General features: G+C 34.7%; 2 protein-coding genes and 1 long non-coding RNA gene across 4 annotated transcripts; 2 read left to right on the top strand and 1 right to left on the bottom strand.

The window, feature by feature from the left end:
- Positions 1 to 2,709: 2,709 nt before the first annotated feature.
- Positions 2,710 to 7,943, bottom strand: LOC111395840 (50S ribosomal protein L10, chloroplastic). Of its 2 annotated transcripts, none has more exons than XM_023022028.1 (2): positions 7,135 to 7,943; positions 2,710 to 2,885 (listed from the first exon to the last, which is right to left on the bottom strand). In XM_023022028.1, exon 1 carries the CDS (start codon positions 7,871 to 7,873, stop codon positions 7,163 to 7,165), a length of 711 nt encoding a protein of 236 aa, XP_022877796.1. In that variant the 5' UTR covers positions 7,874 to 7,943; the 3' UTR covers positions 2,710 to 2,885; positions 7,135 to 7,162. The 2 variants fall into 2 exon arrangements, with proteins under 2 accessions (XP_022877796.1, XP_022877795.1); XM_023022027.1 differs by lacking the exon at positions 2,710 to 2,885 and adding an exon at positions 5,421 to 5,740.
- On the top strand, positions 3,039 to 4,610 carry LOC111395839 (dirigent protein 24-like). Its single transcript, XM_023022026.1, has one exon. The coding sequence runs from the start codon at positions 3,409 to 3,411 to the stop codon at positions 4,489 to 4,491; it is 1,083 nt and encodes a 360-aa protein (XP_022877794.1). The 5' UTR covers positions 3,039 to 3,408; the 3' UTR covers positions 4,492 to 4,610.
- Positions 7,944 to 9,482: 1,539 nt separating the features above from the next.
- Positions 9,483 to 10,353, top strand: LOC111396494. Its single transcript, XR_002703015.1, has 3 exons — positions 9,483 to 9,839; positions 9,955 to 10,051; positions 10,136 to 10,353. It is a non-coding gene; the product is annotated as an uncharacterized LOC111396494 (long non-coding RNA).
- Positions 10,354 to 16,561: the final 6,208 nt, after the last annotated feature.

Below are 16,561 nucleotides of genomic sequence, written 5' to 3'. Positions count from 1 at the left end.
AGTGTTTTTAGAGAAAAGTAACATTGGATTAGCTTCCATTAAAAGTTCTTCTAGCTAAAATAAGTAATTTCATAAAATTAGTAAAACAGGTCCAAAAACAGTTTTTAAGTCTCAAAAACTCATTTTAACTTTTCAAAAATCCATTCCAAACGGTCCTTTAATAATCAAAATCACAGCAACATTATAGAGAAGTCGTTGGGCAAAATTCACAAGCGTGCAAGATTGTTAACAAGTAATAGAATTTATTAGTTGAGTTATCGTCCCAAGAGAAATAAATGAATACTATAGTTTATTGGTTTCTATCAAATTCGATGTTGATAGTACAAAAGAGATGTGATATTTGTGATTATTCTAATTAAATTAAGTCATTAATAATGTAAAGGATTGATTTTATCAAATAATGAGATAAACGTATTGAATTTTAAAATTCATCCATTAATTTCTATATTGAATTCTTGACTTAAGTAAGCAAGTGTTATTCAAATATTGATGACAATCGATAATAATCCATTAATATCTAATATTTCATTTCAAAATATATTTTACCTATTCTTAGCCCGACCATATTCCTAATCCGAATTCATATACAAAGAAAGCATTCAATCACCCTAAATATTATTCTCAATAACTAGTGTCTGCATGTCAAATATGCAGTGTTCTACTTGTTATGAATCTCTCAGCTTTTAAAGAAGCAACAAGTTATCTAATTGGTAGCTAAGTAATCAAATAATACAATATTCATATTCATGCTCATTTAATCGTAAACACAAGAAATAACTAAAATACGATAAGTATTAAATTAGAAAAATAACTCAAAATGTTTTTAGCCTAACATTATGATATTCAAAATTATACAAGAACATATGGAAAGACATCACCCGAAATAAAGAATAAATGAACTCCTCAAAATTTTAAATTCTTGCACTTCAATCTTCAACCTGAGCTTTAAAACTTCAAATCTTGTTGCAGAATTCTTTTTCACTGCTTGTTAAACTCTCTTTAATGATAAAATTATCATTTTTCAGGTTCTGGACCTTATTTAGGTTATATATAATAAAATGCTAAAGATACCATTCTATACATAGCCGGATCAAGAAAAAAGAAACAAAAATCTTTCTCTGGGAATGAACAAGGCGTACTTGTAAGTGAGGCGTAGGCCTCTAAGACTATTTTTGGCTTCTAACGATGCTAGGAGAGGATCATGTGCACGTCTAGTTATATCTCGAGATCATTAGTATTTTTATTATAACTTTCTTTTCTAATATTCGATTGAGAAGATTTAAAGTGTGTTAGAAGTTAAATAAAAAATGTTACAATTCTTTTAGAAAATATAAATTTTTTCAATTCGAATGTTTGTTATGCAAAAAATGGGTCCAAACTGAGACTGAAAATCTAGAGCATAACTTTTTTTCAACTGAAATTTGATGTGTGATAATACTTTGATTATATTTTACCGTTTGAATTTTTTCTCATCCAATTGACCCCTAGCACATTTCGAATCTTCATCTTAAAGCCTAACACAACTTTTTAAGTATTTGCACTTTAGTTCTCGAACTTTTGATCTCTTACAATGAGGCTATTTTTACACTTTTTCTTCAATTTTATCATTTATATTGATTTATACCTAACAAACACAGTATGTATAGAATTAAATCATAATTCATCAAAATGACTAATAAATACGTTACCTTAGAAGGCCCAAAGAAGTGTACAAAATACACTTATCGAAAAGCATTACTCCTACAAAGATTTATGACAAATAAATCTGACAAAGCATCTCATCCATTAATATAAATCAATTTAATGGTTCAGATTTATTTTGTCAAGAGTATAAAAAGTTCAAAAATTGGCCACACCCCCAATGCTTACCTCCACCCACGAGTATTTGCATAAGGATTTGCTATGTGAACACGCTGGGGTACAGGCTCTCACAATAGGGGACCCATGATTATTCCATTGTTCGTGGGTCTCTCTATTGTGAGGGGTTGTACGTCTAGAGTATTACTCATAGATTCGAAATATATAAATTTCTGTATCGGGGCATTGCTCATAGATTCGAAATATTTCACTCGACCAAACCTGCTTTCAACAGCCTTAAAAATTTTTAATTCTCATACTCATTTTCAATCACATATTCACGTAATAAAATATTGTAAAAATTATAGGCACTAGTCTTTTCAAAATCTCAATTCATAAATCATAGGTTAAGTTTATTAATTCAAAAATCAGTTATTTTTATTGTGTGCATGTGTAACAATTCAAAAATCAATTCATCCACCACACAATTCAATCCCAAACCCTCTCTCTCTCTCTCTCTCTCTCTCTCTCTCTCTCTCTCTCTCTCTCTCTCTCTCTCTCTCTCTCTCTCCCCAAGTCGGGAACAGAGTAAGTATGGTGAGAGGGGAGGGAAGGGGGCGGGGATAGGTTAGGAAGATTGAGAGGTGGGGTGGGGAATAAGGGTATTGGGGTGTGGCCAATGTCTAAATTTTAGAAGATTTCAAGAAAATAAATATGAACCAATAGATTGATTCATATTAATGGATAAAATTCTTTGTCAAATTTTATTTGGCATAAACCGTTGTAGGAGTAATACTCCCCTTTTTAATAAAATGTTATTCCTAACGACTAAACTTCTATTACAAATGGATAGAATAATACGGATAATGCCAAAATCTAAATTATACCAAGAATTCGAATTTGGACCCAAGATGTTTATAAACCAATAATTTTACTATAACACCTAAACGTGATCGATCGCAATCCTTTTCATTCTATATTTATAAATATACATCATATTAAAAAAAAAAAAAAAACGGAGAAACATAATGAGAAATGAGGATATTTTAATCACGACCCTCCTGCAAATTTCCTTCGGGAGGACCATCCTGACATTTCACACCCGCTAGTCGAATTTAATTTTTTTAATCAATGCACAATTTTTATGAGCTATGCCATGTGTACAAAGTTGGTTAACCAAATAATATCTACATCGATCATTTCAAAAACAGATTTTTAAATTACAGAAAATTAATGGCCTGAATTTTACCAACGCTTATTTCGTCAACCAACTTTGTACAAATAGCATAATACCAATTTTTATACGCTAGCGGGAACGGAGTTGTTTTCCATTTGATAGTACGGTACATTGAGGAGTATAGAAAAGTAATCTTCAATTTGCCTTTTCCTTTTGAGGATTAAAGGGTAGTGGTTCTGCAACCAAAACCATTAGTACTCAACAAAACCAACATTTCCAGTCTAGGTTCTTTATCTGGTCAAGCCTTTGGGCATGTACTAACTCCATTTCTCCAGCTCCACTTTCCATTACTGCCTACTCAAAACTATATATGTATCAACAAAAATTAGTCTCTGCATTCATACCATTAAATTTTACCTCTTCTTCACAACCAAATGGCTAAGCTTTTTACGCTACCCTCTAAACCACTCAACTCAATCATCTGCTTGTTCTTGCTAGCCACCACCTTCCGGTGCGCTAGTTCAGCCAGAATACTTGATGATGACACCCCACAATTACCTTTCCAGGCCAACATACCGGATGTGGCACCAGTGGTGGCTCCCGCAACTATATTACCAAGTGGACAATTGTCAGCCACCACAGCTGGCCCTGTTAATCCGACTGAACCAGCTGCTCCAGTTGTTGCGCCTGAAAATGATACTCCCGACATAGAGCCAGCACCGACCACCAATCTGGCACCACCAGCCACAGCAACACCGAGCGGAGCAATCAGTAGTGCTGCCTCCACGACAGTGAGTGCCACACCAGCAAATGCTATTCCAGAATCACCACCCTTGTTGTCCTTTTTCATGCACGATATCCTTGGTGGTTCAAATCCTTCTGGAAGGGTGGTCACGGGTATTGTGGCCAACTCTGATGCTAATAACCTCCCTTTCTCCAAGCCCAACAACCAAATATTCCCAATCAATGGTGGTGTTCCACTCAACACGATCAATGGCGTCATCAACAACAATAATTTCCCCTCCCTCGTTGGCCTCAATGGTTCACCAGCCAACACTGTCTTACAAAACAGTGGTAACAACGACATAGTAAATGGTGGAAATAACCAAGCATTTGTCACTGCAGGGCAGCTTCCGGCTGGTCTGACCCTTCAGCAGCTCATGTTTGGTTCTATAACTGTGGTCGACAATGAGATAACTGAAGGGCATGAACTGGGATCAGCAGTACTTGGAAAAGCTCAAGGATTTTACATGTCGAGCTCCTCGGATGGCAGCAGCCATACGCTTGTCCTGACAGCATTGTTTCAAGGTCATGATCACGAAATTGATGACACCATCAGTTTCTTTGGAGTTCACAGAACAGCTACTCCGATATCCCACATTGCTATTGTTGGTGGAACCGGAAAGTATGAGAACGCAAAAGGGTATGCCACCATTGAAACTCTTCCCCACGTGGATCAGCACACAACAGATGGACTTGAAACAATTACACACTTTACAGTATACCTAACTCCATAGAGGGTTATTTTCATTGTTACTTTTCCATTGTTATAAAAGTGTTTACAGTGTTGATTTCAGCATTTCGTTTAATGTATTCGTGTAATTAATGATATTCTAAAATCATTTCTCCATTATTTTATGCTGTCAGTTCTTGAATCATCCCAAGTGCCTAACTCAAATTACATCCATTCTACATGGGCAAGGACACGGATATAGAACTACTACTATCTAATTTGTCACGGGTTCTAACCCTAAAATAACAACTCCAAGAATTCACACACGAAGCTACCATGTTTGAACAGTGTTGAAGTTCATCTGTGTGTATGTTGCAATTACCCATATCAATTAGGTAGTCCCAACTAATATAGAGGTGCCTTGTGAACAAAGGAGTCCAAAGAATGTGAGCCAATTTAATATCACGGGAGAAAGGATTACCAACAGATAACAGGCCATACATATAAGTCTAAATTCTGCGTCTGTAAAACAGTGATCTCTATGAGACAATGGACGGGACCAGGGGGGTTTAAGCAAGAAACTGGTGTGCAATGCATGAAATGACAGTGATCTCTATGAGACAATGGACGGGACCAGGGGGGTTTAAGCAAGAAACTGGTGTGCAATGCATGAAATGACAGTGATCTCTATGAGACAATGGACGGGACCAGGGGGGTTTAAGCAAGAAACTGGTGTGCAATGCATGAAATGACAGTGATCTCTATGAGACAATGGACGGGACTGGGCGGGGGGGGGGGGGGGGGGGGGGGGGGGGGGGGGGGGGGGGGCTTAAGCAAGAGACTGGTGTGCAATGCATGAAATGATCCTTCAATAACCGTTTCCGCTATGAGGGAAGAAAGGAGACACTGGTTTAGCTGTGAACATCGCCAAGAAGCAAGAGGTCCCTAACAAAAATTAAGACTTCTAAACATGGTGCAGCACTAATTCGCAAGTCATCTTATAATATAAACAATCAACAATGTCAAAATAACACCAGTGCCATAAGAACTCAAGACATGTTAGCTACTAAACGCGTCTTCTTTCCACGGGCTCAGTAGTTTCCACTGCTGGTCCAGGATTTAGCCCCGATATTTGATGACTGACTTAAAAGCCCCACTGTAGAAGCTTTCTGCCCATCATTCTGAACAAAGCTTCCATCTTTCATAACATGGTCATCGTAGCATGAGTAAAAAAACCATTAAGCCAGAGGGCTGGCTCCAAGTCAATTGATCGAGGCCACATAATCCATTTGCTAACTACTAAAGATTATTATCTGGAAACATGATTGCCAAAAAAAAAAGGGTAACTAAAGGATAAAGCACCCAGTTCATACTTCATAAGGTTACCAGTGCAGACTTGCATATATGCTACTTACTATCTTCTATAAGGCCATGAGTGCATTGTACTACCAGAGCCATAATTTATACTGATAACATTATTCACCAGCCTAAGTCATCACCAAAATTTCTAAGAAAATTAAAGTTTTATCAAAAGTTGCATCGACCAACATATAAATATATTAGCAACTGGAGCTATAAACTACAAAACAAATCAATTCAGCAAGAACTATGTTGGATGGACATTTCAACTAGGTGAGGTGTTCATGTCCGACACGTGTCAAACACACGTCGGATACCGACACTTTTCAAACACTCCACCATGATCATTTTTCTCCTTTATAAAAAATATTATATATTTTTAACTCAAAATTATTATTAAATAACAAATAGGTAGTCATACTTAAAAGATTTAAATAAGAAAAATTAATAAAAGTAAAAAGCTCAATTTATCCTATATAAATGAAGAATTTTAAGGTATTTAATCAATAGGTCGACGACGTGTCGCATCAATACTTTTTTGAAAAATCGTGTGCTAGTTGTCGTGTCGGACATATGTGTCCATACATCACGGAACAAGAATATTACAAATTCTTGAATTTTTCAAATTTTAGTTCTCGATGTTCAATTGCAAGCATCATATATTCAATGAGCTATATCCAAAGGGGCCACATTATCCAGTAATCTCTTGCTATGCAGGAAACTTCAAAGCAGACAATATTTCTGGAATGGTAGGAGTGTAATTGTGTCATGATTCCATGTGGGTAGGGTGTACTTATTGAGAAGGGTAAGAAGGATGAAGAAATTCGAGACACAACAAGGTAGAAATAGGTCCACTTTCAATCAAAGTGATTTCTAAAGTGGTTATGCAAGTGCAGTTGCATTTTGAGTATCTATAAATGTTTTCTCAAACTTGTGGCAGCAAGATTAGCAGATGCCTTAAAGCTTTGATAGTAATGGCACATCAAAATCCATTATACAATATATGAATTATTTATCTTGGTCATGCTCATGAGAGCTGTTTCAATAATATGTCTTTCAGTTTGAAACCATTAAGAAAACTTCATGACTATTTTCCTGCCTAGAAACAAGAATCGAAAATTTTCTGCAATATAAAAATTCTAGTTCCCCCAGTAATCGATTACTAGTTTTAATCCTATTCAGCCCAACTTTAGACACACCAGCTCAATGCTCAACATTATGAGGGAAATATCAGTTAAAATTAATCATCGATACGTAATCCATTGTATAAAAAATTATACTGATTTCCGTACACTTAGAAATGCTAAACTTGAAGGAACAAAAAAAAAAAAAAAAGGCGCTTATATACCATTGATGCCCACCAATCAAGCAAACAGTTATTGTCCAGCACCACTCTCCTCCTCAAGCTTCTTGCAGTAGGCCTTCAGCAACATGACCAAGTCTCTAGCAGGGGCCTGAATAGTGCCAACAACAGCAGAAGCAGGGCCCTTCAAACCCCCCAAAAGCTTGGCATAAATCTCAGCCCTTGTGGGTAAATTTTCCAATGCCTTAAACTCGTCCGGCCCGTAAAATTTCCCTTCAAAAACAGCTCCTGTAAACTCATTATCATCCAGCTTTTGCTCCTTCTGGAAAGTCCTGTAAGGCTTCAACGCAGCTGGGATTTCCTCACTGTGCACAAAAAACCACGCATTCATGCCCTGCATACACGGTTTCAACGCCTCCCATTTGGTCCCCTCAATGGCCTTGTAAACAAGAGTATTCTTAGCAACCAAAAGCTTAGTATTTTCAGGGAGTTGGGTTCTAAGTTCTTGGAATTGTTTAACAGTGAAGCCCTTGTAACTAATGCCTGCCAAGAGATGGCAGTTTTCAAGTTCTTGCTTGACCTTTTCTACTGTTTCCTCTTTCTTGGTCCTGGTTATGGCAGCTTGGATTTTGGGTAAATTTTGAGTCTTGGATGGGAATTTGGGACGTTGGGTTTTGGTGGTGAGGAAAAGATTGTTGAAATGGTACTTGAGGGAAAGGGTAGTGGAGGATGTGTATGGAGGTGGCGGTCTGAAGGAGGGCAAAGTGAAGAGATTTGCTTCCATTGTTACGAGGATTGGGAGAAGGGGAAGGCGACGTAATGAACACACCTGATCTGGGGATGTATGCTCCTTATCTGTTTGATGATAAACAATTCCCGTGAGAGCAAAGGGCATTTTGGGAATGAAATTTCGAAATTTGTCTTCTTCTTCTTCTTTTTTTATTTTTTATTTTTATAAATCTTTTATTAAATAATAAAGGATAATTAGCACAAAACATCCTTACCTTTCGATATTTTTGTGGAAAACGTTCCTATCTTTCTTTTTTGGCGGATTACACCCTCACCTTTACCTTTTTTTTGCGCAAAACGTCATTCTGTCAAGTTCCCGTTAAAATATTCCGTTAAATCAATAGGTAATTAGCACAAAAGGTCCATACCTTTCAATATTATTGTGCAAAACGTCCTTACCTTTCGTTTTTTGGCATAATTAGCACAAAAGGTCCTTACATTCAATGTTATTGTGAAAAACGTCACTACCTTTTATTTTTTAGCATTTTCACCCCTACCTTTCATCTTTCATTGCAAAAAAGGTCCTTCTCATCCATTTTTTCAATAAAATGACGATTTTACTCTCCTATTCAAATAAAACAAAAAGAAAAGATGAATTACCAACTGCAACCATAGTCCTTAAATTTTTAAAAAATTACAAAAAAATCATAAATTCTCAACCACCACTATTTTCACAACCTATCAAGCTGCCAACTATAAATCCACATAATACCACCTTTCGGCCACCATGCCCACTGGACTCCACCACCGTAAATGTGTTTGTTTCGGATAGATTGGTGACCAATACTATGGAGGAGGATATTGGGGAGAGTGAGGCGATGCTGGTGGTGGTGGAGTCCGATAGGTGTTGTGGTCGAAAAGTGGTGCTATATGGATCTATAGGTGGTGGCTTGGTGGGGTTGTGAAAGTGGCGGTAGTGGAGAATTTAGAATTTATCTGTAATGTTTTAAAAGATTTAGAACTATGATTGCAATTAATTAATTATTTTTTTCTTTTCTTTTTGTTTTATTTCAATAGGAGGGTAAAATCGTCATTTTATTGAAAAAATCGATGAAAATGACCTTTTGCGCAATGAAAGGTGAAATGTAGAGGTAAAAATGCTAAAAATGAAAGGTAGGGACGTTTTGTACAATAATATTGAAAGGTAGGGATATTTTCTGCTAATTATGCTAAAAAATAAAAGATAGGGACTTTTGCACAATAACTTTGAAAGGTAGGGACCTTTTGTGCTAATTACCTTTTGATTTAACGGAGCATTTTAACGAAAAATTGATAGAAGGACGTTTTGCGCAAAAAAAGGTAAATGTAAGGGTGTAATCCGCCAAAAAATAAAAGGTAGGAACGTTTTTTACAAAAATATCAAAAGGTAGGGATGTTTTGTGCTAATTACCCAATAATAAATCCCAAAAGTTTATTCCATACACATAAATACCAATGTTTCAAAAATTGGTCGAGGTGCTAAAAGAATACAATAAAGCTACAGGTACATATTGGATTTCACATGGACTTTACAGATTTTGAATTTGACGACGTGGCAATTCATTAAATCAACCAAAAAAAGGATCAAAAAAGAAATAGAAAAGTGAGGGAAAAGAGGGAGAGAAGAAGAACAATTTGTTCAACCCGTGTATAACTCCCCCAAATTGGAGAACCCATTTTGCACGAGAACAACTCCGACGTCTTCCAGTGGAAATTGCAAAAACAATGTGCTTTATCTCATTTATCACACGTTGTCCGACCATATACCTTCAACTTCCAGTGTTGAAGAGGCATGAAAATTCTCTTCCCCCGAGTTCCTAAGCCCTGAAAACTCCATCCCGACGGTTTACTCCGGCTACAATCGCCATGCCCGACCATAGCTTACACCTCCGGTGTTTTCTCATCTGAACCACACAGTGCATTTTTGCCAGGGAAGATCATACGGAGTCCTGGCCAGATTCTCCACCTCGGTGTTTGCCCACGTGAGCCACATTCTTCTCATTTTCTTTAGTGTTGTGCAATTTTAAATTTCCAACACCCGCTTCTTCGAAAGATTTGTGTTTTTAAGGATTAGCGTTGTGCATTTTTTATTTCCAGTATTTGCTGCTTTGGAAGATCTGTATTTGCAAGGATTAGTGTTGTACATTTTTCAACAATGCAATTCAACGGTGGCTATTAGTTAATCCACTAATGTGTAAGATTTTTATTTTTTTTCCCAGAATAAACCTTAGAAAATCCTCATATTGTCTCATATTATATGTACTTTTTTGTTTTGCAGCATCAAGCAAGAATATTGGTATAGAAGAGATACACTTGGTTTTTATGAATGCTGATTTTGGAAGATTTTCGAAGCTGCGCATTATTCTGTCACTTGATTTTGCTGGAATCTGATTTGGAATCAGTTTTCCATTTGTTTATAACCTGTGAAAGTGCTGAATTTTGGAAATTTGTTTATATTTGTTTGTGATTGTGTAAGGTGCAAATAGTGTGATATTACAAGGAGTTATAAATTTTTTGTAATTTTGTGTAATGGCTTCAATGAAATTGCTTTATTGTAGGTCTCTTCCAATTTTATCTTGTAATGTCTAAGACATCAACTTGGACAGATTATGTGGACGTTTGACGGGAAATGTTAAACATCACGGCAACTCAAATTATATTAACTTCATTTCATTAAACTCCTTTACTATTATTCAATATTTTAAGCATTCACCCTCAACATAAAATGCAGAGCTCAACTCCATGGCAACAATGAGATATACTAATGCCAAACATAATAAAAGGAACAAAGTTTACACACACTTTCCAATATCAAATACAAATTACAATAATATTAGAATCCCCCTCCTCACTACTAATCAAGCCAGCCCCTTTCCTTTCGAATTCCCCACTCAATCATTTTCCCTTATGGAATGTCACATTTAATAAAATCTCGACGTCTCCTTTCGTACTTATTCGAGCTAGCGTTTCAAACACGCTTGATAAATTTTCGACGTCTTCCTTAGCAGCAGGATTCGCCGCTTGATTCTCGTAGTACGACCACATATAGCATTCCTTCCTCCCATTCTAAGATGCAAAACAACCACATAAAACAAATGTCAATACTACGCGAACTAAGAAGATCGAGAATAATTTGTGTTCAATGCTAAAGTTTTCAAAACTTAAAATCACAACACCTACAACAGGCATTAGGCATATCTTCCTAAAGAACCAAAACCATCCCCACATTTCCTCCTAAACACTTTGCTGCAGTAAAGAACAGAGCAATAAGATGCATATCTTCTTCTATTAATCTCACCAACTCCGCCCCCTTTTCAGACTCACTGCTTGAATTCTCAAACAAGCAAATTCTTGACTAAAAAAGCTTGTTATTCATCAACTCCACCTCCTAAATAAATGACCATTCACACAAATCTCAATCGCACATCAATAATTATGTTATATCATCTAGGTCTGAATTTTTATAACATAATTAATTCCCCCATTACCTTTATAAACTTGACGGAGATGTGTTCTTCAATGGTGGTTTGGCGTCGGACGAAGAAGGAGAACTGTGGTGGTGCTTTCGTGATGGGGGAGGTGAAAAACAAGGCTCACTTCCTTTAAATCTCGGCAGGTATGTTTGGGTAATGCTACTGTGGTACCTTCTTCACTTGTTTCGAGCCGAAGATGGAGATGAGTCCGGCGATTTTGTCTCACCGTTATGAATGGAGGAGATGGCTTTGGAGAAGGTGTCCAAGGTTTGAACTGAATAGGTGAAAGGGACGAGAATTTTCATGCCTCCCAACACTGGAAGTTGAAGGTATATGGTCGGGCAACGTGTGATAAATGAGACAAAACACATTGTTTTTGCGATTTCCACCGGAAGATGCCGGAGTTGTTCTCGTGCAATATGGGTTCTCCAATTTGGGGGAGCTATACACGGGTTGAGCAAATGGTTCTTTTTCCCTCACTTTTCTATTTCTTTTTTGATCTTTTTGGTTGATTTGATGAACTGCCACGTATCCAAATTCAAATCCTGTAAAGACCCTGTGAAACCCAATCTGTACCTGTAGCTTTATTCAAAAGAATATCCGATACTACGTATATGAAAGAGTTTAAGAAGTGCTACCGTTAATCTGGACAAGTGTCGTAAATATGTGTCGTCCTCCAACAATTTCCTTTTTTTTCTCATTTCATCAGAAGAAAACGATGTCGTTTAATTTTTTTTCCTATCGTTCCATTGTATTAGACCCATCAGAAGTGCTGCCGTTATGATTTATTAAATTAGTTACACTAGTTTTGACATCCCATCCCTATGGTAAAGGATGAATTACACAAATCCTCGACGTCCACTTTTATAGGCAACCATTAACCGTTTAATACTCCTTGAATGTTATTGAATTTTCCTCAATTTGTGAATAGTACAAAAAATTCATCAAACAATCAAGATAAAAAAAATAGTTTAAAGATTTTTTAAGTAACTGACCAATTTCACTTTTCGATCTTAAAAAAGTCTATTCCACTGTCTTGATGAAATGTAATGTTAGGTGCCGCGATGTTGTGTAAATTGAAAAAGCAATTAAGGAGAAATGATTCAAAATGATACAAAATAATGGTACGCACAATTCATGAGTTGTCTCCAATTACTCAAAATCAATTAATGGGTTGTCTTCAATAAATACAAAATTAGGGTATCCACTAATTAATATACATGTAAAAAAATAAGATCAAACATTAAGTTTGCTTTTAGTTCTTGGTTCTAGAACTAGAGTCGAACCAGAACCACTATCAAATGGATCTCGATTCAAAGAACCAAAATCATTAATTTTTTGATAGAATTGAACCGAATCATTTGGTTCGGTTCGGTTCGGTTCTAGTTTAGTCTGAACTTTTTGTCCACCCCTAAGTATAACTGAAAAAGAATAATGGAGAATAAGTGGGGCTTTATTTTTCAAAATGTTCTCGATTTTTGAACCAATTTTAACTGTAAAATAGATTGGGGCATATGCAGACTATGTAATGATTTTTACGTTTTAGTGCATTTAAGTATAGATTGAAGAATTTGTAATATTAATTAATTAAATATTAATAAATGATCTTGCTATTATGACCGTTGATTGTTGACAGTTAAAATTCAAGGATTAACATCCACCCAACTAATCTCCAATCTCGGATTCACCACTTAAGTGTATGTTCAATTCTATTTTACTATCAAATGATTTAATTTCTTCGTCAAGTAATGATTCAGACGATTCCAAATGATTTACTACTACTAATTTCCTGAAAATTTTCCATTTTCTACTCGAAATTGAGCATTATTTGCTTATTCTTTGTTTTTGTGGTTGTGGGGTTTTATATCTTTTAGTAGTAGTTTTGTTCCATAGGTAGGGTTGGGGGTTGAAGTCCGGGAAGATGATTTTTTTTTTTTAAATTTTTATGTGTCTTCTAATTTATTTTTATTTTTTGCTTAATTTTTTAAATTATTTTAATTAAGTAAAATTTTTAACAGAGCATTTTGTCCTTTTTAAAATTGGTTAAATTGACATCAGACGTCTAACTTTTGGTTAGCTAATAGATTTTTGGATGGAAACAATTGGAGGTCCTTTCATTGCCCATTTATTGAAATGTTTGGGATGTAATTACTATAATTTTAAGATTTCAAACCATAATACACATTTTTGAAAGATTTGGAACATTCATTGCAAATTTTCTTTTTATATAAAATGATAATACTAAACTTAAATAACTAAAATATTTATTTCTGTGGCAAATAAAATAGTATTTGTGAGTGATTATTGTATCCCTACAGTCCTAATTGTAACATATAAATATGGAGCTTTTATTTTTAATAAATTACGCATACAAGTTTATTGATTTCTTTATTTTCTTTTATTTTATAACACGTTATCAACATGAAATTCTAATCAATCGAGTTATCAAAAGTGAATCCCTTTTTGTATTCAATTGAGATCTACTTTTTTCTCGTCTTTGTGTTAAAACAAACTCGAAAAGATATAATCATGGTTGGAAGCATGAATCAAAAAAAAAAATAAATAAATAAATAAATAAAAATGCAAATCAAATCTGGGCTACTAAGATTTATGACTACTTAAAAGAATTATACATCTATTCAATCTGAAAAGTACGTCAATTTAATTGCTCTCTTTCTTCTTCTAGTAAGTTTATTCATTAAAAGTTGTTTTTTTTAATCATTTAATATTATTTATAATAAATATTCAATAATATTTATGGTCCTGAAGAAGTATAAATAAATATTATATTATTCTAGAAAACTATGATGTTTGATGTTCTTAAAAAAAATACAACACGTTATTTAAATATTTTCTAAGAATATTATACCCCAATAGAAATATAATTTTTTATATAACGTTATTCCATAAGAATATCACGTTATTGCTCTGATGAAGTATAAAATAATACGTATTACTGTCTTTGAGGAATACAATGTTGTGTCCTAAAGAAGCATAATATTAATATTCTAAGAGAATGTTTTGTTAATATTCCCAAAGAAGTAATAATATAAATCAATAATCCAGAAAAATATTGTAGTACTGTTACATATCAATATCCAATAAGAATATTATATTATTTTTGTAAAGTGACATGATTCATAGAGAATCATGATTTATATAAAATTATATTCTATAAGAATACTAAGTTATGTCTAATGAAGAGATATAATTTTTATATATTAAAATTCTTGAGGAAATATTGTATTATTACTCGAGGAAAAGTATAAATTTAAAATCAATATTCAAGAAGAAGATTAATAATTTATTTTTTAGTGTGCTCATAAGGTTATAAAGAAATTACATGTTTGGAATTCATGGCCATAGAATTCGGACCAAAAAAAAATAAATAAATAAATAAAATAAAATAAAAGGAGGAGGGTGCCACGGCTTAAGATCAAAGGATATGTGTATTCTTCCTATTAAAAATTGTATCGTTAATGCGTATTATGGTATTTTTTTGGGCGCACATGAAATCTCATAATTTCATGTATTACACAAAATACATATATCTATGTTATGACGATTTATCATACGGATGAGTTTTGCCATCCCTTATTTCTAATACGATGTATATTGATAAATTCATACTTTTCGATTAACGATTTGAACAAAAAGTTTTAAAACTGTTGGTCAGCTTACCTTAATTTAAGGAGGAGAGTTTATAAAGATTCAATAGTCACTTCAAAGAGGATGGACTAAGAAATCACCAAGTCGATCCCTCAAGGAATGAAATGACTATGAAATAAAATTATATGTTGACAATATTGTAAATAAAAATATTTAAAGAAATGAAAGAAAACTTAAGTTTTCTATATAATGTTGTAAAAAATAATAATAATAAATAAATAAATAATAAAAAAACATAACTTTATTTTAAAATAAATAAAAAGAAATATCGAGATCTTGTTTGATCCACATTATTTCTAAAGTGCGTTTTTTCTTTCTTCTTTTTAACCACAAATTTTTCAATAAAATAATATTACACGAAATTCAAAACTTTTCTTTATTTTTTAATAATACACTCTCCTTCAATCTTTAATCTATAATACAACAAACTTAATTTGTTTGAGGTTGGTTAACCTTTCCATACCCGCTCCATAATTATATTGTCAGATTTGAAAGAGCGAATCTCCCCCATCGAGTATGGAGTTGGGAAGCACAAAACCCAAATGGAAATCAGTGGGAAGGGGCATAGGTCAAAGCAGACGATGATTCATTGCAAAAGAAGAAGAAAATGTCGAATCCCAAACATCAGATTAGCATAATGATAATCCAGATAAAATTTATTCATTTAAATATGTGAATATGTGATAACTTATTTGGACGACTTCAACAACCAATTAGCATCCTTAAATTTGGGTATTGGCACACACTTTTAGATCGGTACTGTAGTTGATATGACATTGATTCGTCAAGTTGCTTGATCAGAGACCAATAAATAGCGGGCAAAGGGTATTATCAAAGTGGAGGCTAATGCACTCTACAAACACTTGAAAGAATGCAAATTGCTTTCTTCTTACCAATCCAGATGATTAGCTCATTCAAATTATCAATTAAGTTGATCAAAATTGACCAAGTCATATTTGAACAGCTACAGTTTGACACTAGAAGAGAGCCCTAGTGAGTACAGCTCACATCCCTCAAAATTTTCAGAACTATTCTGTCTGGCACATCTTCATAGATTCGTTTTCTTCTACCTGGGCTGCCACGCTCTCGAAGAATATCGATTCATCTATATTGACCTACAAAAACAATTATGGGTTCACATACTACAACTTGGAGGTGCATCAGATTAGCAGCACCCCATGCTTTTCTGGGAATTTCTACACTTTATGCTTCATCTTGGTAAAAAGAAGCCGTTGGCGTGCTATGGTAATAATAGGAGTGTCAACTCTCATTACTTTCAGGAGCCTATAACAAGAATGCAGCTTCTCTACGCCGCCGTTGTGGTGGTCATTGTTCTATTTTCTCCACCACCACCAACGCCCACAATATCACCAGCATCCTAGCTAAGTTCTCTGAGTTCTCAACTTTCAACCACTATTTAACTGAGACCCACCTGGCAGAGGATATAAAAAACCAGAAAACAATCACCGTGTGCGCAGTGGACAATGTCGGAATGTCGGATCTAATAGCGAAACACCTCCCCATCAGCGGCATCAAGAACGTGTTGTCCCTTCACGCGCTTC

The sequence above is a fragment of the Olea europaea genome, chromosome 6 (assembly GCF_002742605.1).
Source record: "Olea europaea var. sylvestris chromosome 6, O_europaea_v1, whole genome shotgun sequence".
Taxonomy (NCBI): Eukaryota; Viridiplantae; Streptophyta; class Magnoliopsida; order Lamiales; family Oleaceae; genus Olea; species Olea europaea.
The sequence above is the reverse complement of the archived record's forward strand: the minus strand, read 5'-3'. Positions and strand labels throughout refer to the sequence as shown.

What these genes read in the sequence shown, in the direction of transcription:
- LOC111395839 (XM_023022026.1), top strand. Translation starts at nt 3,409, where the DNA reads ATGGCTAAGCTTTTTACGCTACCCTCTAAACCACTCAACTCAATCATC.
- LOC111395840 (XM_023022028.1), bottom strand. Translation starts at nt 7,873, where the DNA reads ATGGAAGCAAATCTCTTCACTTTGCCCTCCTTCAGACCGCCACCTCCA.